The following is a 19,154-nucleotide window of genomic DNA, read 5'->3' as shown; positions in this document are numbered from 1 at the left end:
GGGAGTACTACCAATTGTGTCTCTGAGATTTATAATACTATCAGTTTTGTCTCATTGTTCAACATTGTTTTACATGGTGGGGCATATTGGTGCAACCTACATTCTTTTTTTCTTTATTTTAACTAAATAATTGCTCGTGTGTTTCAACTTGATATAAATAGTCTAGTACGTTAGCACATTATTTACCTGCACATATTAATGTGGTTGTGTAAATAAAAGTTTGAAACCCTACCAGTGATTTACCTACCTAAATAAAAATTACTTTTTTAGGAATAAATAAAAATTACTTATTTGATAAGAACTTATTGGCTTATCAAAGAAAAAAAAATTTGGTAAGTCAATAAAAGTTGAGGAAAAACCGGTGAAGAAAATCAGAGATAGAGAAAGGGAGGGGGGTGGAACCTTGCATCAAAAGGGTTTCCACCCGCTTTATATTATAAAAGCACACATCCGAACATCCAGCTCGCTGGGACCGCAGCACAGATAAGCTCAAAAGAAGACAAAAGAAAATGAAAGAGAAATAAATGCCGACACCGGCAAATCAACGAAGAAAGGAAGACCGGCAACCGCCGCACCCTCCGACGAAGTACCACCACGCTCCCAGCATCTCGAAGCGCCTCGCACCAAGCAGCACCTTTAAGAAGGAATGCGACGCCGCCACCGTTGTTGCCCGAACAAGTTCTAGGGTTTCCCCCGGTACGCGAGGGATGATGGGGAAGGGATATATCCGACTCCCCTCAGGAAGGTCCGATGGCGCCCGCAAACGTCACTGCGTCGATGCCGGACAAGCCGACAAGGATTTCTCCCGATCCACAACCACCAACATCACCCCAGGCACTTCGAGATGCACCACCCCGACAGCCGCCTACCAGCCTGTGCCACCACGGTTACCGGACAACCCCGCCGCCTCACTGGAGCTGCCAACACGAGGCCTAGATCGGGCAAGGGGACCCCGGCCATGGGAGCAACCACAACTCGACCAGGGGGAGGGGACAACCTCCACCATCAAGGAGGGGACAACCTTACATCTTTATGAAGTAGTATAATATTAGTAGAGATTACTACAGTTCTTGCTAATGCTGATTTGTAAAGCATCCATCTCTGAATTTATATGGTAGGTTACCAAGCCGACGTAAAAGAGCATCCACCCATCGGATAACACAAAACATTGTCGTTTGTCTTTATGAAACATCGTTGAAATGTCATATAACCATATAAGGTCTTTATGATGTTTGTAAATCATATTGCTCCGTTTTCGAAGAACCCTGCCCTCAATCGATCCACGACTCTTATCTCGAGCCCCAGTTCTAGACTTGGCCAACCTAGATTCGGGGCAATTGGTGTTTGCTCCATAGCGAAGCATGCATAACTCTATACTCAATTGGAGCTCGTATATGGAAATTTTCATGGCCCATCAAGGTGAGTTCCCAACTTCCAATCCGTGAATCTACTTACGCACGTTGTGTTCATAGATTGTTGAAACCAAATGATGACATGTCGCATGCTCTGAAGTAAACTAAACGTGTAACATCCAAAACATGCATTATTATTTTTGTTGTTAAGTACTCCTTATAAATGGGTTACATGTTTCAAATTACCATCAAAATTGCCTATAACAATTTCCAAAGATTCTAAAAATTGTCAGATACGTGTAAGGTATGTTTAAACTCCTGATGCGTCGCTACCATGACAATGTTTTCAGTGTGTCCTGCCGTTGCAACGCACGGTTATATAAACAGAAGAAAAACGTTGGGGAAAAGGGTGCAAAAGTATGTCGTGCTGGGAAACCAGAGTAACACAGCTGTGAAGTGACGCTTCGAGCAAGAAATGCACCGAAATATATACTGAAGTTCTTTAGATTCTGATGCCTTTTGCACATTTCTTTCCTGAATAAAGGAACATCAGAAGGTATCATCATTTCAGTCCAAAGAGGGGCTCTAAAACTCGAGTAACACAAATTACACCCCTGAATCTGGGAAAGCTAAAGAGGGGACAGGGAGATCTAAAGTTCTTTTTCTTATGTATGGTACACAGGAAAACGTTACGATCTTTCAGGATGATCATCCACATGGGGTCGGGTCCAACTCAAGAAATGGCAATTATCAACTATTGATAAATCATCAAAACGAGGCAAGTCTTATCTGCTGGCTGCTACACTACTGGTCTTAAATCTCACGTTTCTGCACCTTCTCAACTTGCCAATAGCTTCTTGCGCCTTCCCCTGCAGAAGATCCACATAGATGGATGCTAGCAGTGCCCTAGGGCTGTTGGGCAACATTGCAAAACCACGGCTCACCAGGTAGTTGGCCTGCTCAAGCTCTCCCTGCACTGCAGCAGTCATGCCAAGGTCAACATACAGAACCCCACAGGCTTCCTCGGGCTTGAGAGACATTGAGTGCTGAGATTCTTCTGAGGTAAGTTTTGTCATGGCAGGAGTGACTGAATCCTCGCCATCGCTGTCTTTCTCAACAGGGGCCTTTTCACGATTCTCAACACTGTAGGGCAACTCAATAGCATTGTCATCTCTCAAATAAACAGTTAACTGATCAACAGCCTCCTTTAGCCTGTTCAGCAAACATAAAGCTTCAGCTGCATATACATGGCCAAGGAATAAGTACATCCTGGAGCAGTCTGGAACCTGCAACAGTGAGTTGGCAATAGACAAAGCTTTCAAGGGATTCTCAAGACACAATTCGACGAACGCCAGGTCCCCCAGGATGGCTTGTCGAATTTTCAGGTTCTCTTTTCTAATGATGTCATCATACATAGCAAGAGAGCTCTGCAAAGTGGCATTCAAGCTCGCGGCCCCCTTTTGTTCTCCATTTGCATTAGTTGTTGGACCAGAGTGGACTTTGGATTCCACACTCATTGTGCTCTGGCCTGAACTTTTCTGGCATTGTGACCCTTGGTTGCACTCCTCTGTATCTGAAATCGCCATTTTTTTCTGCTCAGAAGCATCCATTAATAGTTGGGCGTTGAGTAGACACTGTCTAGCAAATCTGAGTGATATCAAATTTCCATGTTCACCTGAACTCCCAAAATCTGATAAATGACTTCCTGAGTTCACCGGACTGATAACTAAATGGCGCCATTTCCCTGACCCCACAACATAAATTTCAATCTCATCTTTGCATGAAGTAGCACCGCTTGCAGTGAGGAAGCCCATTTCTAGAGCTAGCAGGCTACACTCAGCAAAACGGAGCCAAAAGAGGGGGCGATGGTACAAGAGCGGCATGGCCTCACGAAAACAACGAGCTGCTAACAGTGGTTTACCACACATCAAATGTTGGATCCCACAGTTGTATGATATCAGACAAGATTTGTCTTGTGATAGTGCAGACAGCTTCAATGGTTTCTCTGAGCGAAGAGATAAGCTGTATTTCAGTGCTTTGCTGAAGCACAATACTGATGTATGGTTGGATCTCTGCTGATGGAGTATACAACCAAGATTGTTGTAGAACATGGTTAGCATTACTGGTTCAGTCCGATTATTGGGGGTGCTCAAAAGCTTCACAGCCTTCCGATAATTTCCTCGGGCATACTCTAGCTGAGATTTCAAGAGAAGCTCTGTAGATGAATCCCTACCACGAGCCATGTTCATTAGAACTTTGAGTTCTCGCTTGGCAACCTTCAGGTTCCTTGTGAGAAGTAGAAGCCGGACCTTGTAAATTTGTAGTCTAACTTTCAAATCAGCAGCTGTGGCAGCAAGATCAGCTGATGCCCTCGAGAACTCATTTAAGATAGGCCTGCCCAAGTGATTTCCACCATCCAGAGTAGAGTAAAAAGATTCAAACTCCAGTGTATCATCCGAAAAACTTCCAACTGAAAGAATCTCAGATCCACCAGGACAAGTATTTGAATCAGAATCTGGAGGCGTGTTACTTTTTGCAGGTTTCAGTTGAGCAGGTTGCTGCTGAACTGTGCTAGCAATTTCATTCTGGTTCCCTGTATTAGCTACTCCAAATGATCTTTCCAAGTACTGAATGACATCCTGCAAAAACAGAGAGATGAACAAAGTTCCATCTAGACAAAAGCTATGTTGCGACTTGGAAAGGAAATGCTAACAAATGCTATTGCTTGTCATACAAGTTAAAATCACAAATTAATCTGATAGTACTGAGCTCAAGAATTCTAGTGCAATCAAAGGGAGAATATAATCTCAATTATTCCCAATAAAATCTAACAGACAAAAGGAACTCAATGATCAGCCACCCTAGGTCTCTGATTCTCTCCCCTCTTTAGTTTTTCATTTACCAGCAACAATCCCGTAATAAAGTATTGTCATACTGGCAGTGTCAGTGCACGTTTTGTGTATATCAAAAATGCATGTTATAGCAGGATATACTGGCACAGTGAAGTATATAGGGACAAAGTAGAGTAGACAGTATTGAGCCATTGATCATATCACGTTAAAAATAGTACTCCGTCCAATCCAAAATAAGTGTCGCAGCTTTGAACTAAGGTTACTTATTTTGGATCGGAGGGAATAATAAATTGGCATGTTATTTTGCTATGTTAAATCCAACGTCATTAGTTTACTGTCACGCCAATTTGCTGTGTCATAAGGAGAAGCTACGACTAGTGAAACATTTTAAGGGACATCCTTTGACAAAATATCACAGGCTACAAAGAATAGTTGGAAAGAAATTACTAGTTCAATGGAGCCAGCCGTAGATGTCAACTGAAGGTTGTACTGTGGTGAAGGGGGAAAAACTTACCGCGGCTTTTGATGCATCTTGCAAAGCTAATGTAATATCCAATAACAGAAAACATACATGAAGAGCAGTTGTCTGCAGCAGCGAAGAATGATTAGGGAAAGTAAAAACATTTAGCTTATAAGCTAAGAAATAACGAGAAATACCTCATCAATAGGTTCAATATTTCGGTACAATGGCTCCAAAACAGACAGTGCAGATTCATAATCATGAAGATGATAAAGGATAAGAGCCTGCAAATTTAACAAGTTCATTATCATATTCATCAGCATGTCTTCAGCTAAAGCTTACATCAAGGAGTATGCATAAAGCTTGAATTGGCAAAAACATTACTAACTAGATGATACCCCGCAGCCCGCGCGTTGTCGCGGGAACCTTGTTAAAACAAATGCATAAATAGGTGCTAAACACAACTAAAACTAATGCAAAAGCAAATGTAAGAGTGCTCTCGGTTTATATTTTGAAACAATAGAAACATATGAAGCATGTGAACAAATGTTGAATAACAGAAACTTTTGGATGATGCGAATCATGAACTAAATAAATTTGCTTCAACTGTCCAACACATATACAGTCTATGACCACACAAATTAATGCCAAAATTCAACTTATGCCGAGGTGGCATGATTGATGGACAGATTAGTACAAAAAAGTAACTTACGACCACATGCATGACTTGATGATGTGGCATGGATGCTTGGAGAGGAAAAATAGGTAGTGGGTTGCAACTATTTATGAATAGAGGATAGAGGATAAATGAAAGCCGCAGATAAGATATCCTAATAATCAAACAATTACATTAACTGAAACAAGAGATCGTACAGTGTTGAATGTTATTATGGTTGTGTCAAACTCATCTCCATAGGCTGTTGCATTATGTGCAGCAGAAATCAACGGTGCAATGCCACTGCCTCTTGGTTCAGAAGAAGTATTGTTCCCTACCCCATTGGCAGAATCAGCTTGTTCTCTAGATGCACAGGCAAGTTCATCGCTTCTTATCTGAATGCATGTATTAGTACAACATTAGAACGAAAGCAGTAATATAGTACAATGAAATGACACAGCAACTCCAAATTTGCAGTTGGGTTCAAACGGACAACAGAGAACATTAGCGTTTGTTAATGATTAAGCATGAATATGTGTTTCAACATATAATAAGATGTCTCTCAAAAAAAGAAGTCTAAACATCATTCCACACCAAGTGATCGAAACAAACAGTTAGAGAGTAGTCACCACAGCATTTTAGCGCATGTATTGACATGCAAACAGTCAAATATAGTCAGTTACATGTGGCATTTGAATGACAAGAAGCACACAACTCAATAACTGAGGGCCTGTTCGAAAGTCCTCCAACTCCCCTAAATACTTAACTCCTACTCCTCCATCCCGACTCCGGCTTCTCACGAGAAGTTCAATACGTTCAGTAGCGCTAAATCAAGTCTCAATCCAGAGTTCAAGACCATGGGCTGGTATAGCCCAGTTAGATGTGTAGACTGCATCTAGCCCGTCGGGGAGGAAAGAAAAAATGGGCTGCAGGCCCAGTTTGGAGGGAAAGACATGGACAGAGGGCTTGCACGAACCGGTGCAGAGGAGTGGGGCATCGGCGGCGTGTCAAGGCTAGCACTAAGAGGCCTAGAGCGTGCTGTTCGGCTGGACCACGGATGGGCGGACTCCGGTGGAGTGGCGGGCGGTGCGGCGGATTGCCCGGTAAGCCACATGAACTTCTTACAATCTTGCATACTGTTTGGATTCAACATTCATGGACTGGGGTCGCGATCCGTGCACCGACCCAGCTCGACCCTACATCGTTCCTGACCCTCAATCTGGGTTGATCGACCCCGGGACACGGGACGGACCTTCAACCCGCGAACCAGGCCACTATGACCAGGAGTAGGAACCTGGGGTCTTGATTGCAGCGCACAAAAAACTTAAACCATAAATCATGGACGTTTAGAATACACACATTCACTTGGTACAAATTATGCAACAAAAGCATCCGTGAATATGAATACAGAGGGATGTTTATTGTGTACAGTTGTACCTATACTAGACAGAAGCACATATGTTTGCATCTATGCATCACTGTTGTTTTGTGAACCAATGCACATGACACCTAAAACTCTTCAGTACAAAGAAATGTTAATCTCTGGTGACAAAGATTGAGTGATATCCCAAGGCAGTGTACAAGCAGAAAAAAAAAGGTAAAGATGTAGAACAAAATGAAAATATGAACAATAGAAGTCGCTAATCACACATGACAAGAAAAAAAATCACTAATGTGACTGCCTTTCTGCCACTTGATGAAACTATTCAAAGGTTGATGATTTCTATTCCTGACTGAGTCTACACATGGAAAATGAAAACAAATCACATGTATCAGAATACCAGGAGCCACTAAAGCATTTCTATTCCTAACGGAGTCTAGATGTGTTTCTACTACCAGGTCTGAACGGCAAATCAGTATGGAGATTCACTAACCTTAACATTGCCAAGAATCTCAAGCAACTTTTTTGGATCAGGACAACCATCCACAAACGATTCTGCGATAGCCATATTATGAAGGACCTGAAAATTGAACATTGTGACATCAGATGCAACACAAAAAAACATGACAACCTATCATTTCTTCCTTGGGAGACAATATAATCACTACAGAAAAATGTATTGGCTAGGACGTATACTCCTACTACTTACCCTCACAGGTCATGGGTTAATCAGCTATAATCAGCTTAAAGGCCGGGTAACAGCCAGATTAAAAGGCATTAGCAAACAGAGATACAGTGCAGCAGTGCCTGTGTGAACAATGGCGGATGAGTTTGGATGGTTCATGTATTGGATTCAGAAAATGTGTAGTCGCATTGTTGCTCACTGTTCTGCGGATGTCTAGGTCTGAAGTCTAAACATTACTGATTATTCACTTGCTGCTCATATAGTCATATCCTGAATACTGTTGTAGATACATTGGTCAGTGAATTAATGTTGACAGTTCCATTGTATCCAGCCAATGTACGCCAAGTAAGGCCCATTCACATACTACAAGGAATACATATAGAACTACAAATTTAAATAAACAGAACAGTTTAAACAAACCATTGTCTATACTTCAAGAAATGTGCTACAACATTACTAACTAAAATCAGGGAAATGAGAAGCACTCCCACGCCCAGTAGCAAGCCCTGTTGGTATTCACATGCACCACCTAACACCCACGTCCACATAACCGTTGATACACACAAAATACAAATGGATACCAATCCAACACCAACACATTAAGATGCTATCAACACAAAATACAAATGGATACCAATCCAACACCAACACATTAAGATGCTCGTGAGCCATGTGACGATCACATACACGATAGCAGTGTATAGACAGGCATCAGGTATAAGCAGCACACAATCACACAACCAAGATGCACCCAACCGCTTACAAACATATGCAGGCTCGCCGCCACCCACCGAGAGAGGATGGGAGAACCATGCGGACAGCTACAACAAGCACACCGCACAATTCATGTGCAACATACACTGAGCAAGCATATAAGCACAGTGAGTGGTGACAGAAACATCAAGCAAGCAATACTAAAAAACAGCCTTCGCTGAGCAAAACATGCCGCCACGAACCCGGCGAGATACAGGATTTGCTATGTATATTCAGTTAATGAATATGTAAAGCAATCACAGAGCATCCTAACTCTCCTCGCTTTTAGACGTATATAGGGAAGCAAAAGCAGAGATCCAATCGCCCACCTTGGGGTCACCCTCCTTCTTGAGCAGGAGCTGCGCGAGCACATCGGCGCACTCGGCGTACCGGCGGCTCTGGAACAGCACGGCGGCGTCCCTTGCCATAGCTGCCGTCGCGGAGAGCGTCCCGTCCTCCTCCACCCCGGGCTGTGGCTGGGGCGGCGGCGCCTCCTTCGGCGCCGCGGGCTCCATCCGCCAGATCTTGCACGAACGGCGGCTGAATCGGGAGCGCGGGTGCGACAAGCGGACGCCCGATTCACGAGCCGACGCAGCGAATTGGACCACTGGCGGTAGGGTTTGGAGTTGGGGAGGGCTAGGGTTTGGACGCGATGGCGATGGGAGACGCCAGAGCGAGGGAGGGGGAGGGGGGAGGGGGCCGAAATCGACGAAGGCGATGGATAGAGAGAGAAGAGGGAGTTGCTTTCCTCTCCTGATTTGTTTGTTTTCACGATACTGCCATTTCGAGAGGGGCCGCCTACCTGATTCATGTTGGGTTTTTTTTTATAACAGTGATTCACCCTGGTTTGTTGGTCCGCCAAATTAATCTTTTCAATCTCAAATGCAATTTTTTTCTACCACTCTCTGCACATTGTCGTGGCATATAAAAAGTCAAGCATGGATGGTTGGAAGCCCTCATTCTAAAATAGAAAAGCCCCCGACTCCCCTGCCGCCTGCCTCCTCCCTATCGCCTCCTAGGCCCTCCCGTCGTGCGTCACTCTGACGTCAGCGTCCACCCACCCGCCGCCAGTCGCTCCGGCTCCGGCGGCCACCGCTCCCCTGCTGCGTGCCTCTTCGGCCAGGGCAACCCTTCCCCCCTTGCTAGGCGCTCGGTTTCTTCTGTTCCAGATATGTTCGCCATGGCTGGCAGTCCGTGCTCCGTGACGTCCTCGTTCCACGGGGAGCGGCTTGTCGTCTCGGACCTTGGCATCTCGTCGGCGTCAGAGGGCTTTGCTGCGGAGGAGGCTGCCGGCGGGGGTCCGGCGGAGGACATCTTGGCGGCTCCATCGCGCAGGATCGCCTCATGGTAGGAAGCCCCTGCTTCAAAGCGGTCACTTCGGAAGCACCGCCGCGAGGCGGGGCAGACAGAGGTGGTGGTGCGCCGCAGCTCGCCGCCTCGGAGGGAGGTGACGCCGGAAATCAGGGGCTGGTGCTTCAAATGCTTGGAGAAAAGACACTTCTTGAAGGACTGTACGAACAAGGTCGTCTGCCTCTGGTGCGGGCTGGTCATGTCGCTAGTCAGTGCAAGCGACCCCTGATACGTCTCCGTCGTATCTACTTTTCCAAACACTTTTGCCTTTGTTTTGGACTCTAACTTATATGATTTGAATGGAACTAACCTGGACTGACGCTGTTTTCAGCAGAATTACCTTGGTGTTGTTTTATGTGCAGAAAGCAAATATTCTCAGAAAGTCCTGAAACTCCATGGAATACCTTAGAAAGAATAATAAAAAATCCTCGCCAAATATGAAGACCAGGGGGCCCACACCCTTTCCACGAGAGTGGGCCCCCCCCAGGGCGCGCCCCCTACCTCGTGGGCCCCCTGGAAACCCTTCGACGCCAACTCCAACTCTATATATTTGCTTTCGGAGAGAAAAAAATCAGAGAGAAGAAATCATTGCGTTTTACGATACGGAGCCGCCGCCAAGCCCTAAAACCTCTTGGGAGGGCTGATCTGGAGTCCGTTCGGGGCTCCGAAGAGGGGGATTCGTCGTCGTCGTCATCATCAACCATCCTCCATCACCAATTTCATGATGATCACCGCCGTGCGTGAGTAATTGCATCGTAGGCTTGCTGGACGGTGATGGGTTGGATGAGATTTATCATGTAATCGAGTTAGTTTTGTTAGGGTTTGATCCCTAGTATCCATTATATTCTGAGATTGATGTTTCTATGACTTTGCTATGCTTAATGCTTGTCACTAGGGCCCGAGTGCCATGATTTCAGATCTGAACCTATTATGTTTTCATGAATATATGTGAGTTCTTGATCCTATCTTGTAAGTCTATAGTCACCTACTATGTGTTATGATCCGGCAACCCCGAAGTGACAATAATCGGGACCATTCCCGGTGATGATCATAGTTTGAGGAGTTCATGTATTCACTATGTGCTAATGCTTTGTTCCGGTTCTTTATTAAAAGGATGCCTTAATATCCCTTAGTTTCCAATAGGACCCCGCTGCCACGGGAGGGTAGGACAAAAGATGTCATGCAAGTTCTTTTTCATAAGCACGTATGACTATATATGGAATACATGCCTACATTACATTGACGAACTGGAGCTAGTTCTGTGTCACCCTATGTTATGACTGTTACATGATGAACCGCATCCGGCATTATTATCCATCACTGATCCGGTGCCTACGAGTTTTCCATTTACTGGTTTACGCTTATTTACTTTCCCGCTTTTACTGTTACAATCACTACAAAATACCAAAAACATTACTTTTGTTGTCTTTACTTTTGTTGCCGCTACCACCACTATCATATTACTGTGCTACTAAACACTTTGCTGCAGATACTAAGTTTCCAGGTGTGGTTGAATTAACAACTCAGCTGCTAATACTTGAGAATATTCTTTGGCTCCCCTTGTGTCGAATCAATAAATTTGGGTTAAACACTCTACCCTCGAAAACTGTTGCGATCCCCTATACTTGTGGGTTATCAAGACCTTTTTCTGGCGCTGTTGCCGGGGAGCATAGCTGTATTCTTTGAGTCACTTGGGATTTATATCTGCTGGACACTATGAAGAACTTGAGAGATCCAAAAACCAAGATCTATCCCTCAACTACGAGGGGAGGTAAGGAACTGTCATCTAGCTCTGCACTTGATTCACCTTCTGTTATGAGTAAGTTAGCGACACCTACACCTGCTTCTGCTATTCGTTCCGATATGTCGCATGTTATTGATGATGCCACTTCTACTATGCATGATACTTATGATGAAACTGCTTCTATGCCTGATACTACTGTGCCCCTTAGTGAATTTCTTGAAGAACAAATTGCTAGGGCTAGAGAAAGAGAAATTGATGAAACTGAATACGATGATGATAGTGATGATGAAAATATGCCTATTATTCCTGAAGGTTATCTTTTTGATAAAGATGCTTCTTTGGCTATTTTAGCCTGCAAAGACAGATATGAGCTTAAAAGGTTATTAATTAAATGGAACAAAGAATCACTTAGAGATAAAATGAGACCCGACCCTGCTTTTGCTACTTCACCTATATATGTTCCTGATAAAGATTATGAATTCTCTGTTGATCCTGATATAATTAATTTGGTTGAATCTGATCCGTTTTATGGCTATGAATCTGAAACTGTTGTGGCACATCTTACTAAGTTAAATGACATAGCTGCCCTGTTCACTAATAATGAGAGATCACGTTACCTATATTTACTCAAAATATTTCCGTTCTCATTAAAGGGTGATGCTAAGATATGGTTTAATTCTCTTGATCCTGGTTGTGTGCATAGTCCCCAGGATATGATTTATTACTTCTCTGCTAAATATTTCCCTGCTCATAAGAAACAAGCTGCTTTAAGGGAAATATACAATTTCGTGCAAATTAAAGAGAGTCTCCCACAAGTTGTTGGAAATATGCCCTAGAGGCAATAATAAATTGATTATTATTATATTTCCTTGTTCATGATAATCGTTTATTATCCATGCTATAATTGTATTGATAGGAAACTCAGATACATGTGTGGATACATAGACAACGCCATGTCCCTAGTGAGCCTCTAGTTGACTAGCTCGTTGATCAATAGATGGTTACGGTTTCCTAACCATGGACATTGGATGTCGTTGATAACGGGATCACATCATTAGGAGAATGATGTGATGGACAAGACCCAATCCTAAGCCTAGCACTAGATCGTGTAGTTCGTATGCTAAAGCTTTTCTAATGTCAAGTATCATTTCCTTAGACCATGAGATTGTGCAACTCCCGGATACCGTAAGAGTGCTTTGGGTGTGCCAAACGTCACAACGTAACTGGGTGACTATAAAGGTACACTACGGGTATCTCCGAAAGTGTCTGTTGGGTTGGCACGAATCGAGACTGGGATTTGTCACTCCGTGTAAACGGAGAGGTATCTCTGGGCCCACTCGGTAGGACATCATCATAATGTGCACAATGTGATCAAGGAGTTGATCACGGGATGATGTGTTACGGAACGAGTAAAGAGACTTGCCGGTAACGAGATTGAACAAGGTATCGGGATACCGACGATCGAATCTCGGGCAAGTATCGTACCGATAGACAAAGGGAATTGTATACGGGATTGATTAAGTCCTTGACATCGTGGTTCATTCGATGAGATCATCGTGGAACATGTGGGAGCCAACATGGGTATCCAGATCCCGCTGTTGGTTATTGACCGGAGATCGTCTCGGTCATGTCTGCATGTCTCCCGAACCCGTAGGGTCTACACACTTAAGGTTCGATGACGCTAGGGTTATAAAGGAAGCTTGTATGTGGTTACCGAATGTTGTTCGGAGTCCCGGATGAGATCCCGGACGTCACGAGGAGTTCCGGAATGGTCCGGAGGTAAAGATTTATATATGGGAAGTCCTGTTTTGGTTACCGGAAGAGTTTCGGGGTTTATCGGTAATGTACCGGGACCACCGGGAGGGTCCCGGGGGTCCACCAAGTGGGGCCACCTGCCCCGGGGGGGCACATGGGCTGTAGGGAGTGTTCCTTGGCCTACATGGGCCAAGGGCACCAGCCCCACTAAGGCCCATGCGCCTAAGAGGTGGAAAGGGGGCAAACCCTAGGGGATATGGGCCTTAGGGCCCATATTGGTGCGCCTCCCTCTCCTCTCCCCCTCTTGGCCGCCACCCTTGATCCCCATCTAGGGCTGCCGCCCCCCTTAGGGGTGGGAACCCTAGAGGGGGCGCAGCCCCTCCCCTTCCCTATATATATTGAGGCATTGGGCTGCCCATAACACAGGCGATTCGATCTCTCGTTGGTGCAGCCCTGCACATCTCTCTCTCCCTCCTCTTCTGTGGTGCTTGGCGAAGCCCTGCAGGATTGCCACGCTCCTCCCACCACCACGCCGTTGTGCTGCTGCTGGATGGAGTCTTCCTCAACCTCTCCCTCTCTCCTTGCTGGATCAAGGCGTGGGAGACGTCACCGGGCTGCACGTGTGTTGAACGCGGAGGTGCCGTGCGTTCGGCACTTGGTCATCGGTGATTTGAATCACGACGAGTACGACTCCATCAACCCCGTTCACTTGAACGCTTCCGCTTAGCGATCTACAAGGGTATGTAGATGCACTCTCCTTCCCCTCGTTGCTAGTCTCTCCATAGATAGATCTTGGTGACACGTAGGAAAATTTTGAATTTCTGCTACGTTCCCCAACAGAGTGGCATCATGAGCTAGGTCTATTGCGTAGATTCTATGCACGAGTAGAACACAAAGTAGTTGTGGGCGTTGATTTTGTTCAATATGCTTGCCGTTACTAGTCTTATCTTGATTCGACGGCATCGTGGGATGAAGCGGCCCGGACCAACCTTACACGTACTCTTACGTGAGACCGGTTCCACCGACAAACATGCACTAGTTGCATAAGGTGGCTGGCGGGTGTCTGTCTCTCCCACTTTAGTCGGATCGGATTCGATGAAAAGGGTCCTTATGAAGGGTAAATAGCAATTGGCATATCACGTTGTGGTTTTGCGTAGGTAAGAAACGTTCTTGCTAGAAAACCATAGCAGCCACGTAAAACATGCAAACAACAATTAGAGGACGTCTAACTTGTCTTTGCAGGGTATGCTATGTGATGTGATATGGCCAAAAGGATGTGATGAATGATATATGTGATGTATGAGATTGATCATGTTCTTGTAATAGGAACCACGACTTGCATGTCGATGAGTATGACAACCGGCAGGAGCCATAGGAGTTGTCTTAATTTATTTATGACCTGCGTGTCAACATAAACGTCATGTAATTACTTTACTTTATTGCTAACCGTTAGCTGTAGTAGTAGAAGTAATAGATGACGTGACAACTTCATGGAGACACGATGATGGAGATCATGATGATGGAGATCATGGTGTCATGCCGGTGACAAGATGATCATGGAGCCCCAAGATGGAGATCAAAGGAGCTATATGATATTGGCCATATCATGTCACTATTATTTGATTGCATGTGATGTTTATCATCTTTATACATCTTATTTGCTTAGAACGACGGTAGTAAATAAGATGATCCCTCATTAAAATTTCAAGAAGTGTTCTCCCCTAACTGTGCACCGTTCCTAAAGTTCGTCGTTTCTAAGCACGCCGTGATGATCGGGTGTGATGGATCCTTACGTTCACATACAACGGGTGTTAACGAGCCTAGCATGTACAGACATGGCCTCGGAACACATGCAAAACACTTAGGGTTAACTTGACGAGCCTGGCATGTACAGGCATGGCCTCGGAACACAGAAGACCGAAAGGTCGAGCATGAGTCGTATAGAAGATACGATCAACATGAAGATGTTCACCGACGTTGGCTAGTCCGTCTCACGTGATGATCGGACACGGCCTAGTTAACTCGGATCATGCAATCACTTAGATGACTAGAGGGATGTCTATCTAAGTGGGAGTTCATAAGATGAACTTAATTATCCTGAACATAGTCAAAAGGAATTCGCAAATTATGTCGTAGCTCGCGTTATAGTTCTACTATTTAGATATGTTCCTAGAGAAAAAAATTAGTTGAAAGTTGATAGTAGCAATTATGCGGACTAGGTCCGTAAACTGAGGATTGTCCTCATTGCTTCTTAGAAGGCTTATGTCCTTAATGCACCGCTCAGTGTGCTGAACCTCGAACATTGTCTGTGGATGTTGCGAACATCTGACATACACGTTTTGATAACTACGTGATAGTTTGATTAAACGGTTTAGAGTTGAGGCACCAAAGACGTTTTTGAAACGTCGCGAAACATATGAGATGTTTCGAGGGCTGAAATTGGGATTTCAGGCTCGTGCCCACGTCAAGAGGTATAAGACCTCTGATGATTTTCTTAACCTGCAAACTAAGGAGAAAAGCTCAATTGTTGAGCTTGTGCTCATATTGTCTGAGTACAACAATCATTTGAATCAAGTGGGAGTTGATCTTCCAGATAAGATAGTGATGTTTCTCCAAAGTCATTGCCACCAAGCTGCTAGAGCTTCATGATGAACTATAATGTATCAGGGACATATATGATGATCCTTGAGATATTCACGATGTTTGACACCGCGAAAGTAGAAATCAAGAAGGAGCGTCAATTGTTGATGGTTAGTGAAACCACTAGTTTCAAGAAGGGCAAGGGAAAGAAGGGATACTTCATGACACGGCAATTCAGCTGCTGCTCTAGTGAAGAAACCCAAGGTTGAACCCAAACCCGAGACTAAGTGCTTCTGTAATAAGGGGAACAACCACTGGAGCAGAATTACCCTAGATACTTGGTAGATTAGAAGGCTGGCAAGGTCGATAGAAGTATATTGGATATACATTATGTTAATGTGTACTTTACTAGTACTCCTAGTAGCACCAGGGTATTAGATACCGGTTCGGTTGCTAAGTGTTAGTAACTCGAAATAAAAGCTACAGAATAAACGGAGACTAGCTAAAGGTGAGCTGACGGTATGTGTTGGAAGTGTTCTCAATGTTGATATGATCAAGCATCGCACGCTCCCTCTACCATCGAGATTGGTGTTTGCGTTGAGCATAGACATGATTGGATTATGTCTATCGCAATACGGTTATTCATTTAAGGAGAATAATGGTTACTCTGTTTATTTGAATAATACTTTCAATGGTCTTACACCTAAAATGAATGGTTTATTGAATCTCGATCGTAGTGATACACATGTTCATGCCAAAAGATAGTAATGATAGTACCACCTACTTGTGGCACTGCCACGTAAGTCATATCAGTATAAAACGCATGAAGAAGCTCCATGTTGATGGATCTTTGGGCTCACTCGTTTTTGAAAAGTTTGGGACATGCGAACCATGTCTATTGGTATATATGCATGAAGAAACTCCATGCAAATGGACCGTTTTGTACTCGCTTGATTTTGAATCACTTGAGACATGCAAATCATACCACATGGGCAAGATGACTGAAAGCCTCGGTTTCAGTAAAATGGAACTAGAAAGCAAATTGTTGGAAGTAATACATTTTGATGTGTGCAGTCCAATGAGTGCTGAGGCATGTAGTGGATATCGTTATGTTCTTTCTTCACAGATGATTTGAGTAGATGTTGAGTACATTTACTTGATGAATCACGAGTCTGAATTATTGAAAGGTTCAAGTAATTTCAGTGTGAAGTTGAAAGATCGTCGTGACAAGAGGATAAAATATCTATGATATGATCATAGAGATGAATGTCTGAATTACGAGTTTGGCACAGAATCAAGACATTGTGGAAATCGTTTCACAACTAATACAGCCTGGAACACCATAGTGTGATGGTGTGTCCGAACATCATAACTGCACCCTATTGGATATGATGCATACCATGATGTCTCTTATCTAATTACCACAATAGTTTATGGGTTAAGCATTAGAGACAACCACATTCACTTTAAATAGGGCACCACGTAATTCCGATGAGATGACACCGTATGAACTATGGTTTAGAGAAACCTAAGCTGTCATTTCTTAAAAGTTTGGGGCTGCGACGCTTATGTGGAAAAGTTTCAGGCCGATAAGCTCGAACCCAAAGCGGATAAATGCATCTTCATAGGACAACCCAAAAACAGTTGGGTATACCTCCTGTCTCAGATCCGAAAGCAATAAAGGATTGTTTCTGGAATCGGGTCCTTTCTCGAGGAAAAGTTTCTCTCGAAAGAATTGAGTGGGAGGATGGTGGAGACTTGATGAGGTTATTGAACCGTCACTTCAACTAGTGTATAGCAGGGCACAAAGAGTTGTTCCTGTGGCACCTACACCAATTGAAGTGGAAGCTTATGATATTGATCATGAGACTTCGGATCAAGTCACTCCCAAACCTCGTGGGATGACAAGGATGCGTACTACTTCAGAATGGTACGTAATCCTGTCTTGGAAGTCATGTTGCTAGACAACAATGAACCTACGAGCTATGGAGAAGCGATGGTGGGCCTGGATTCCGATAAATGGCTTGAGGCCATATAATCCGAGAGAGGATCCATGTATGAAAACAAAGTGTAGACTTTGGAAGAACTACTTGATGGTCGTAAGGCTGTTGAGTGTAGATGGATTTTAAAAGGAAGACGGACAATGATGGTAAATGTCACCATTAAGAAAGCTCGACTTGTCGTTAAGATGTTTTCTGACAAGTTCAAGGAGTTGACTACGATGAGACTTTCTCACTCGTAGCGAAGCTAAGAGTCTGTTGGAATTATATTAGCGATTACTGCATTATTTATGAAATCTTGCAGATAGGATGTCAAAACATTGTTTCCTCGACGATTTTCTTGAGGAAAGGTTGTATGTGATACAACCGAAAGGTTTTGTCAATCCTGAAAAGATGCTAATAAGGATGCAAAGCTCCAGCAATCCTTCTGAGGACTGGAGTGAGCATCTCGGAGTTGGAATGTACACTTTGATGAGATGATCAAAGATTTTGGGTTCATACAAAGTTTATGAGAAACTTGTATTTCCAAAGAAGTGAGTGGGAGCACTATAGAATTTCTGATGAGTATATGTTTTAACATATTGTTGATCGGAAATGACGTAGAATTTCTGGAAAGCATATAGGGTTATTTGGAAAGTGTTTTCAATGGAAAACCTGGATTAAGCTACTTGAGCATTGAGCATCAAGATCTATAAGGATAGATCAAAACGCTTAATGGTACTTTCAAATGAGCACATACCTTGACATGATCTTGAAGTTGTTCAAGATGGATCAGTCAAAGAAGGAGTTCTTGCCTGAGTTGTAAGGTATGAAGTTAAGACTTAAAGCTCGACCATGGCAGAATAGAGAGAAAGGACGAAGGTCGTCCCCTATGCTTAAGACATAGGCTCTACAGTATGCTATGCTGTGTACCGCACCTGAAGTGTGCCTTGCCATGAGTCAGTCAAGGGGTACGAGAGTGATCCATGAATGGATCACAGGACAACAGTCAAAGTTATCCTTCGTAACTAGTGGACTAAGGAATTTTCTCGATTATGGAGGTGGTAAAAGAGTTCGTCGTAAAGGGTTACGCCGATGCAAACTTTGACACTAAACCAGATTATTCTGAGTAGTAAACTGGATTCGTATAATAGAACAGTTATTTGGAATAGTTCCAAATAGAACGTGGTAGCTGCATCTAGGAGATGACATAGAGATTTGTGAAGCACACACGGATCTGAAAGGTTCAGACCCATTGACTAAAACCTCTCTCACAAACAACATGATCAAACCCAGAACTCTTTGGGTGTTAGTCACATGGCGATGTGACCTGTGAGTGTTAATCACATGGCGATGTGAACTAGATTATTGACTCTAGTGCAAGTGGGAGACTGTTGGAAATATGCCCTAGAGGCAATAATAAATTGATTATTATTATATTTCCTTGTTCATGATAATCGTTTATTATCCATGCTATAATTGTATTGATAGGAAACTCAGATACATGTGTGGATACATAGACAACGCCATGTCCCTAGTGAGCCTCTAGTTGACTAGCTCGTTGATCAATAGATGGTTACGGTTTCCTAACCATGGACATTGGATGTC

General features: G+C 43.8%; 1 protein-coding gene across 1 annotated transcript; it reads right to left on the bottom strand.

The window, feature by feature from the left end:
• Positions 1–1,840: 1,840 nt before the first annotated feature.
• On the bottom strand, positions 1,841–8,856 carry LOC125508872 (CCR4-NOT transcription complex subunit 10-like). The gene is made up of 6 exons (XM_048673667.1): positions 8,468–8,856; positions 7,194–7,280; positions 5,538–5,714; positions 4,862–4,948; positions 4,719–4,790; positions 1,841–3,991 (listed from the first exon to the last, which is right to left on the bottom strand). Exons 1-6 carry the CDS (start codon positions 8,651–8,653, stop codon positions 2,138–2,140), a joined length of 2,463 nt encoding a protein of 820 aa, XP_048529624.1. The 5' UTR covers positions 8,654–8,856; the 3' UTR covers positions 1,841–2,137.
• Between the last annotated feature and the right edge of the window lie 10,298 nt (positions 8,857–19,154).

The sequence above is a fragment of the Triticum urartu genome, chromosome 5, assembly GCF_003073215.2.
Source record: "Triticum urartu cultivar G1812 chromosome 5, Tu2.1, whole genome shotgun sequence".
NCBI lineage: Eukaryota > Viridiplantae > Streptophyta > Magnoliopsida > Poales > Poaceae > Triticum > Triticum urartu.
This window is presented reverse-complemented; position numbering and strand designations above follow the sequence as displayed.

Coding starts and splice junctions, on each gene's coding strand:
- LOC125508872 (XM_048673667.1), bottom strand. CDS start 8,653: ATGGAGCCCGCGGCGCCGAAGGAGGCGCCGCCGCCCCAGCCACAGCCC. Junction 4,949..5,537: donor CCATAATAACATTCAACACT/GTACGATCTCTT, acceptor TTAAATTTGCAG/GCTCTTATCCTTTATCATCT. Junction 4,791..4,861: donor ATATTGAACCTATTGATGAG/GTATTTCTCGTT, acceptor TCGCTGCTGCAG/ACAACTGCTCTTCATGTATG.